The 10191-nt window shown below is 42.1% G+C and overlaps 1 protein-coding gene across 1 annotated transcript; it reads left to right on the forward strand.

Annotated features, from left to right (window-relative positions):
- Positions 1-330: 330 nt before the first annotated feature.
- LOC134489897 (vomeronasal type-2 receptor 26-like) lies at positions 331-9593 on the forward strand. Its single transcript, XM_063292768.1, has 6 exons — positions 331-612; positions 977-1186; positions 3329-3469; positions 3764-3994; positions 6710-6833; positions 8683-9593. Exons 1-6 carry the CDS (start codon positions 331-333, stop codon positions 9591-9593), a joined length of 1899 nt encoding a protein of 632 aa, XP_063148838.1.
- Positions 9594-10191: the final 598 nt, after the last annotated feature.

Here is a 10191-nt window from a genome sequence, read left to right on the forward strand (position 1 = left end):
GAAAGGCCCTGGAAATAAATGGCAGCGGAATTAGCTATTTTTTGAGGGAGCAATGAGTGCCTGACCATTTTTAGCATTGCAATGTTGTGACCGTGAGGCTCTGGTTCACCCTTCTTTGCCCTTCATGAGATCAACCAGATCAGTTTACAGGTTTTAGGCTCATCCACTCCATCATTATTCCACTGATTTCAGAGTGTGGATTTCTGAATGGTTCTTAGCATAGTCATAAGACAGAAATCCAATTGATTTGTTATAAATGCCCCTACCACCTGACTTTATAAACCAAAGACGACAACCTATTAATATCTCCTGTGTTGTAGTATGAAGGGTATGAGTTTCAGCCATATCTTGCCATTCCTGTTTGCCATTCATGAGATCAATCAGCGTCCTAGGCTGCTCCACAATTTCACCCTGGGCTACAGCCTCTATGAGAACTTCTTCAGTGCAAGAATGACATATGAAGCCATGCTGGACGTGCTATCAACGGGGCAGGAGAATGTCCCAAACTACAGATGTGGGAGACCAAAACATCTGTTGACAGTGCTTGAAGGAACTGATTCCGAGCTCTTTCATCATGTGACAACCATGCTGGGCATCTACAAAACCCCACAGGTAAGAATGGATGCTGAAGTAATTCCAGTTTGTAAAGTCTCCAGAAAGTCCAAAAGGTAGCCCTGGCCGATATCAACAAATGAAAAGAGCCAATTGATGGAGCTTAAAGGACACTTGAAATAGTATGCATGCAAATGCCTTTCTCTTCACTCTGGGATTAGTTAATGGCATCGGTGTTGAAAAATTAGCTGGTTTCCCAGAGTTCCCCTTTCCTTGCTACTGAATCAGACTCACATTCTAAGCAAGAGAGTGAAAGGCAATTGGGAAAGCCGATTTCATGGTTCAGACCTAAGACTAGGGGGAAAGGACATCTCTGTAGTGGAGAATCAGCAAGATAATCCCTCACTTTTCTCTTTCACTGAAGATCAACTATGGGGTCATCAGCCACATTCCTGAGCAGAAACAGCATTTCCCTTTCTTCTACCGGCTGAGTCCAAAACAAGAGCCTCCTCACTTGGCGATTGTCAAACTGCTCCTGCATTTCCGATGGACGTGGATCGGCCTCATTGTTCCGGACAATGAAAGTGGAGAAAGGTTCAGGAGTTCCTTTGTGCCTGCGGCCCTCAAGAAAGGGGTTTGCGTTGCCTTCTCAGAAATCATTCCACTGTTCTATGATGTCGGAAAAAAAGAGAGCTTTTCTAATTTTAAGAACAGGGAAGTAAAAATTAGTGTTCTTCAGTTGGACTTTCAGGCCACATTAGCGCTAGCAATGCTAATCCGAAATTTAGAAAAATCAGAAAAGGTGTTTGGGGAGAAAGTGTGGATTGCAACAGCTTTGCCAGACATATCTGTGAGATTTTTTTATCGAATGATTGATCTCCAGCATAAACATCTTTTGTTATCTTTCTTAACTCTGGCAAAAAAAAGGACAAAACATTATGATTTTAACACATATTTGTCTACCAGTGAGAATTTTGGGGAGGCAGCATTTCAGTGCTCCTCTTCACACCCTATTTTGTCTAAGAAAGTTCGGAAGAGATGCACAGAAAGAGAGAACTGGGAGATCCCTCCCCGTGATGTGGTTGCCAGAATTCTGTCTGAGGACGCCTCCAGTATTCCCACTTCAGTCCAGGCTGTGGCCAGAGTCCTCCATGCTGTCTCTTCCTCCCGCCTGACCCGGAGGAGAATCAGGGTTGGAGACCATCTCATTCCCCTGGAGGTACAGCCATGGCAAGTAAGACTTTTCTCTGAATTTCTGCTAATGATCCCCATTAAATTCTTTCGTATTTCTTAAAAATGGGCAGCGTTGGACATGAGGTGGGATAGTCCCCGCAGCAATTGCCCAAGTTTGAGTGTTTGTTCTGACCAAATGTGGAGGCTTGGAGAGAAAGAAGGAGAGATTCTGCTCCTAGATCCTCCAAAGTGAAGAGATGTGCTGGTTTGGGAAGGTGGGAGAAGAAGGAATGAAGAGGAAGGCTCTTTCCTTATTTGCAAAATAAATCAGCACCAGGATGTTACAGAAACCATCAAGTTTCTTGACTATCCAACATGGGCCTGATTTAGCTTCTAGATCAGGGAACTTTTCCTCAGTTCCTGCCCTGCCGCCTTAAGAGGATGTGGGTTCTGTGCCCTTTCCAGGGTCTTCAGGGAACACCCAGGTCAGCTGACTTTCTTTACAATGCAGCTTCTTAAACAAATTGTTCATCAACTTTTTCTTCTCTATTGGTCCTCTCACTCAGGACTTGATACCAAGATCTTTTCTTGGCTCTTTCTCCTCCTTTGAAAGTCAAATCTTAGAATGGGTAGCCCAATCTTTACTCCCAACCCGTCCCATCACCACCTCTTGGTTTCATAAAGCGGTGAAGTAATAAGTTGCAGAACACAGGGAGACCAGAAAGTAATACACTCTCACGATATTTGCTGCCTCCTTTGCCTTCCTTTTTGTGAACTTCCAAGTGGCTGTTGGGTTTCTGCATCCCCAGCGTCTGCAAAAAGAAGCAACCTCTCTGGTATTGCCCCTTCCATTTTCAGGGCATCAACAGGCAAAGAAACGTACATCCTCAAGACATAGCACAGCAGCAGGAACAGGGCAGGTCTGGCAGCAGGACTATCTGTCATCTCTGGACCTCTTGCGTGGCCCTTCTTCTACACCGAGCTCTTAGCTGTATCCAAACAAACACCAAGATCAGAAAGAGAAGAGTCCCTTAGGATGTGTCTCCTCTTCCAAACTGGATGCTTTAACTTTGCCCACTTTCAATGTGTTTCTACCTCCCAATCATTCCTCCCTTTTTAATATCATCAACCTTCAAAGCTTAGTTGCCCTGCTAGGAGGGCATAGTCCATCCAGCATTAGAGGGACAGGAAGATGTTGCCACCACTCTTGTGCAGCTCTGTTGGACCATGCCCCACACATCCTGTGTCCAACTCTTTAGACAGACAACAGCAGAACAGCAACTGCTGGCCAGTGACCAATGCAGAGGGAGCATATCCACTTCAGCCTCAAATGCTCAATATCCCATTCCGACTGACCACAACTATTACCTGCCACCTTCTGCTGCTCTTACCAAAAACACAAATTTTAGGTGGAGCACCTGAGGTTCACCTGAGGCTTTCTCACTCAAGAGCTGCAGAAGTGATGAAGGCAGTGTGATGGGGACAAGGCACAAAAAGGGTTTGCCAAGTCTGGTTTCTGACATGCTTAAGTGCAAGTAAGGAAAGGCCCAGAAAAGCACTGTCACACATATTACCAAATCCCAAGACCTCTTGTCCATTTCAGGGGCTTTCTGTAACACTAGTCAACTTCAGCTTCCTGCCGAGGTACCAGGTCTTCCCCTCATATACAGTACCAGGAGATCCTAATCTGAAAACACAGAAGAAGGACATTTCTGCAAAGCTTAACCGCTGCAAAGGTGAAATGGTACAAATGAGGAATGTCCCCATAGATAGATGCTGAATCCAAACATGTCTTTTCTACAGCACCCAGATGGTTGGATAGTTCCTTCTAGAAAATGACATGGCTGAAGGCAGGAGGTGGGGGGCAACAAGCAGGCCAGAGATCTCTTGATAGTCAGAAAGAACATAAAGCATATGTCCCTAACTAGATTTCTCCCAAACATTGGAGAAGGAGGAACTCAGCTGAACACCCCCCTTTTGCACTAGGGCTCAAAAGGGAATGTGTAAGGTATAGTGGCAATTCTCCATGTCTTTCTAGCTTCATCCTTTTCTAAGAAACATCCAGCTTTACAATCTTACTGAGGATGACGTTTATTTGGATGAGAATGGAGATCCTGCTGCTGATTTGGATATCATGGAGTGGACAGTATTTCCCAACAAGTCTGCTGCTGGGGTGACAATTGGAAAGATCGAAAGAGAGGCCTCTTCAGAAGTCAAGATCTCCGTCAATCAGAGTGCCATCATATGGCCAACGTCATTTAACCAGGTAGCTGAGTCTGATTGTATGTGTGTGTTTTTTTAATTTTTCTGCTCCTATATATCCGAGTATCAGGATTATTAGGTAGAGTAACAGAATCTTGCAAGTCAGAATGCTCCTTCCCCCTCCTTCACGTCTATCTGTTTGAGAACTAGAGAGGGTCTTGGCTGAGACATTTGCGTACATTTCAGTCCTTCCATGGACTCAGGCCTCTTTTATCGGGCCGTTCTCTTGGTAGTGACTCTGCCACCCGTCCCTCAAGGCCATTCCCACTGCCTTCTGCAGCTTTGGACTACATTACCCAGAGTTTGTTATTTTTGGCCATTCAAACTCAAGCTGGTGATATTTGCAGTCGACACTGCCTGTTGCCTTTTCTTTTCTTTTTTAAAAATAGTTTTTATTAAAATAAAATTGTACATAAGATTAAAAAACTAGTGAAACATAAAAGGAATGAAAAGAAATGAGCCTTCTCTAGTTGGTTGTCCATAACTTTGAATAAGAAAACTTCTGCTTTCATCTGAATATTAATCTCTGCATTACCATCTGTATTTGTGTCCAACTTCTTCTCCCTTTTTCACAAGTCCACCCTGCATGATGAAATCTCCCTTCAGGTTTTGCACTTTTCCAACAGTAATTAGAAGTCCCTTATTACATCTTGGACAATTTCTCTGGTGTTGTCCTGTATGCCAAAAATACATCATTTTACAAAAGTTCTCTTTTAAATTGTAAAACAATGTGGATTTTAAACCTTTTAACCACGTTCTCTGCCACTGATCCACTTGAATATTATCACCAAAGGTCTTGCCCATAGCTTTTTTCATTTGTTCTTCTTCTGTTTCAAATCTCAGCAAAAGTTTATTCATTTTAGCAATCGCATGTTCATCATTTGTACAAAATTCATTTTCAAAATCTGTTTTCTCATATTCTGTACCTGCTCCTTTTTATCTATATTAATTCTTTCTCTTAATTGTGCACATGACAACCATTGATCATCAGGAATAAAGACCTGTAAAAAATTCTTCAATCTATAAGCCAATATTTGGGTAAATATTCCATAATCATTATCAGCCATGAAATCAGTCTATAGTTCTTAGTTAAAGGAAGATCTTGTCCCTCCTTTGGTAATGGGGCAATTTTGGACTCTTTCCAAGATTCTGGCGTTGCAGAAAGGTGGTAAAACTTGACCCTCAAAACATTTGTAATACAAACTGGGAAGTCCATCTGACCCTGGTGCTTTCCCTGCTTTAATCTTTTTTATTTCTTCAGCTACCTCAAAAGTTCTTCTAGAACTATTCATAGATGGTTTCTGTGATTGTGAAAGATTTGGCAACTTTTTTTTCTTCAAATATTCATCCACCTTTTCCAGGGAGACCTCCTGTTTTTTAATACAGATTTGAATAAAATTCATAGAACGATTTCCAAAATCTCTCTCTCACTGCTGTTATCATATATAAAAGCAAACTTCCGTGGATTCTTTCCAAGGGGTCACCAAAAGTTGACCACTGATGCTTCGTCATCATTTCTCATGGAGATCTCTTCTCTACCACATCCATTGGACCCTCCTCCAAGTCTCCTTAAACTTTTCCCAAGAATTCTCTGGCTTTTTGAACAGAGGTCAATCGAAATCTTGTCTGTTCAAAGGGAAAAAATTCATTGTATTTTATTACATTGTAATTTTAACATTGTAAATTTAATATGAAAATTTAAAACATAGTTATAAAATTACATTGTATTTTAACTATGTGTGTTGAAATTGAATAAAGTTTTCATTAAAAGAAAAGAAAGACAACAATTGCTACTTCCAATTAATCCCAGCGAAATGGGGTCTTCTGCTTCAGTATGTCAGAAAAAAATATATTTTCTCTTACTTAAAAATCTGATAGAAATCTCCTATCACATAATTATATCTACATCTTCAATCTTGTATTAAAATGGCATTGCAGAACTTGATCCCTCATTGTTCTTCTCACAGAGGGCACTAATACATCCCTTCGAACATGCCTTCTTGCAGCAAAACAGGAATTTATCTGATACACCTTCTCAATTGCTTCGTCAATTTTTTCCTCTTCCCAATTGAAAAACTCTGACAATGCCTGAACAACCTTTCTTCTGACATCGGCATCTGGATTCTCTGGAATGGCTCTAAACCTCAGGCAGAATTCCCTCTCTCTAAGCTCCATCAGAGCCACATTGTCCTTTCCTCTTTCTAATTCCATAGCCCTAGCTTCTACTGTATTCTCCAAAGTTTCAATTCTATCATTAACTTGTTCTGTTTTTTTTCCAGACATTTGTTTTACAGAATCATCCATCTTACCCAATCATTCATCTATATAATTTTCAAGAGTCATAAATTCGGTTCAGGATCTTTAAATGTTTTTACTGTCAACAACCAGTCTCAGGGCAACCACTCCTTCCCCTCATTGCAAATCCAGCTTTTCGAAAGGATCCCTGGAAGATAAACCCAACTCGGGGGTGGCATTTATTTATAAACCCACTGGGACATTTGTTAGGATTCAGTTCATTGCTCTGGTGAACAATTATGGTGCATAAAGATGGGTATTAACTTTGCACACTGTGTAAAACACATCTATGTCATGTTCAAAATACCATGATTATAAGAAACCAGGGTTTAGCCCAGTTCATCAACCCAAGCTGTAACTAGTTTTCATTCAGATATGTAATCCCCCTGATTCACACATTTCCCCACATTTTCTTTATGTCTAGAAGGTGCCTTTCTCGAGGTGTACTGAAAGTTGTCTCCCAGGATACACCAAGCTCACAAGAGAGGGAGCCCCAGTTTGCTGCTACGACTGTTCTCCATGTATGGAAGGAACCATCTCCATGCAGGAAGGTAAGTGGCTCAAGAGCAAAGAAGGAGCACCATCCAAGTTCAAACCAGGCCTGATCGTGATTAACTCCCAAGCCCATTGAAGCATGGAAAATGCTTCCATCTGCTGAGGAAGCCTCCATTCTACTAACCTGGCTATCTATTTTACATGCAAAATGCCCCATAAGCCAGACCATTCCCTTGGAGGCCTGTGTGGGTGTTGCTGAGAGTGGAAATCTCCCTTCTGCTGGGCTTAGTGACACAAGTCTTATAACAGGAAGGAGTTTTCAATAGAAGAGAATGTAGACGGTGGTGGTTCTTACCGGGGATTACAAAGATTGGGCTCATGGGGGGGAGGTGGAAGTTTTGGTGGATTAGTGTAATATACATACCCTGGTTCTAAATGTTGAAAAAACTAAGGAGATCTTCATCGATTTTAGAAAGAGCTGGCTCAGCCATACACCACTCTATTAAGGATATAGCTGGGGAGTCAGTCAGTAGCATTCGGTTCCTGGGGATGCAGACGACGAATAGTCTGACCTGGGCTCTCAAGGCTGCATCCTTGGTACAATTGGCACAGCAGCACTCGCATTTTCAATGCCAGACCAGGAAAAACACTGTCTCCCCTCCACCTCCCCTCCACCTCCCCTCCTCCTTACTCTCTATATAGGCACTAGGGAGAGTGCCTTGACCAATTGCCTTTCCACCTGGTTTGGAGGCTGTAGTGCCTCAGATAAGAACTCTGTGCAGCAGGTGGTGAGGGCAGAAGACAGGATAATGGGGATCTCACATCCTCCCATTCAGGATAGAGCGTATAGTGAGATATTGTCAGTGACCCCCTCCCACCTGCATTGCGGCTTGTTCTGCTTGTGACCCTCTGGTAAAAGGTTCCTCTGCATTCAATGCAGAACAGCTGAATTGGGTAATTGATTGATTGATTGATTGATTGATGTAATTTACCCACCGCCCATCTCCCCCAAAAGAGGGACTCTGGGCGGTTTACAGTAAAATCCAGTGCAAAAGATAAACATTAAAATCTCATAAAACAGTCAGTATAAAACAGTTGTAATAGTTTTGTCCCCTGGGCTATTCCATTCCTGAACTCTTAATAATCCCCTCTCATTTCATTGTGGTGCATGTTGTATGTAGGATGGTGATATTTATTAGGGATAATGATTAGTGGAGTGGAATGGGAAAGAATATATGTTATATAGTATAGTACTTATTTTCTGTGAGACAATTGCAATGAAATTTCATTGTAATGTGCACTTTGGTGTATAGTGGAATGACAATAAAAGTATTCCATTCCATTTCATTCCATATTCTATCCAATCCTATCCTATCCTATCCTATCCTATCCATGTAGATCAGGGTTGAACTGTGAAGACCTTGGTGCTCTCTGAGCCTGGCTCTTTGCTTGCAGAACTTTCATTACCTGACTAGGTAACACCATCAGTGCTCCCGCTGATGATGCTGATGATAACACTGATGGAGTTACCTGGTTGGGTGATGACACTTCTACAAGCAAACATCCACGCTCAGAAAGCAACAAGGACTCCACAGAAAGGAGACTGATTTACAGGACGTACATCAGAGGAATCAGCAAAACCCAGCACCAAACTGACTACCAGAGAAAGCGTCCTAAAGCACATGATGCTTCTATCTGTGCCTGGGAAGAAAAGCAGAACAAGTGAGCTTAGATTAGCAGTCTTTACATCAAGAGCCATCAGTGTGAGAGAAAAGATACCCAGAGTAAATCCTTAATGCTCTATCTCCACTCTGCTGACCCCTTCCTAGTCATTTAGTCAGGAGATGCTGAAGAGTCATTGCCACCCAATTCATTAGTGAGACAGCAATTGTTTATGTTCCTCAGATGCGGCCCATTGTGAAAAGTGTCCTGATGACCAGCATTCCAATGAGAAGCGAGATCAATGTCTCCCCAAAGTTATAAGCTTCCTCTCCTATCAAGAAAACTTGGGTCTCATCCTGGCTCTCATTGCTTCTTTTTTGTCTCTAATCACTGGCTTTGTCCTAGGACTCTTCATTAAATACCAAGAAACTGCCATTGTCAAAGCCAACAACCGGGACCTCACCTACATTCTCCTGGTTTCTCTTCTCCTTTCCTTCTTGACCTCCTTTCTATTCATTGGACACCCCAGGAAAGTGACCTGCCTTCTTCGACAAACTGCCTTCAGTGTTGTTTTCTCGGTTGCCGTATCTTCCTTGCTGGCCAAGACCGTCATGGTGGTGGTGGCCTTTCTGGCCACCAAGCCAGGCAGCAGGATGAGCAAATGGCTGGGGAAGAGTCTGGCTAATTCCATTGTCTTGTCCTGCTCTGGTGTTCAGGTGGGCATCTGTATGTTATGGCTGGGAATCTCTCCCCCATTTCCAGAGTCCAATCTGCATTCCCAACCAGGACAGATCCTGCTGCAATGTAATGAAGGCTCAGTCACCATGTTCTATACTGCCCTGGGCTACATGGGCTCTCTGGCTGCCATCTGCTTCTTGCTGGCTTTTCTAGCCCGCAAACTTCCAGGGTCCTTCAACGAAGCCAAGTTGATCACCTTCAGCATGTTGGTCTTCTGCAGCGTTTGGGTCTCCTTTATCCCCACCTACCTCAGCACCAAAGGGAAATACATGGTAGCTGTGCAAATCTTCTCTATTCTGGCCTCCAGCCTGGGCTTACTGGGCTGCATTTTTGTCCCCAAATGCTACATCATTATTCTCAGACCTGACTTGAATGTGAAGGAGCATCTGATGAGGAAAACTGATGAGACCTTTTAATTTTGGAATCTATCTTTTTAATTTATAATTTACTGGTAATTTAAAATAATATCACTTAGAATTAAAGTGCTTTATATGTGTTCTTAAGTCTTCCTTCCTTGAATGTGACTGTGAACTTTAATGATAGAGAAATGAAATAGATAAGTTAAATTCCATCATTGTGTTATTATTTATCATAAATAATAATACTAATAAATTAATAATTAATAAAACCACCCAGACTCTCTCTGCTGGGAGGAGATGGGCGGTGACAAATTTGATCATGAATGAATAAATAAATGAAATGAAATGAACAAGCATTTTTAAGCATAAAATTGCCTCTCAGTTCATAACAATAAGTTTGAAGAGGCAGTATAAGGATAACCACTTGAGAAGAATGAGGGAAGACCAGCCAGACTCAGCGGAAGCAGCTTCATCTCTCACTTTTTCAAAAAAGAGAGATTTATTTAGAAGAGAAGAGAATCCTAGCCCTTTTCTACTCATGGCTTTCAACTGCAGCTTGAATTATCTGACGTGGGTAGACTGCACAAGAGGTCAAGAACATTGTAAATGGAATTTATCACTAAAGAAGGTATTTTTTGTAGTTTTTATTAAGAAG

The sequence above is a fragment of the Candoia aspera genome, chromosome 2 (assembly GCF_035149785.1).
Source record: "Candoia aspera isolate rCanAsp1 chromosome 2, rCanAsp1.hap2, whole genome shotgun sequence".
NCBI classification, from domain to species: domain Eukaryota; kingdom Metazoa; phylum Chordata; class Lepidosauria; order Squamata; family Boidae; genus Candoia; species Candoia aspera.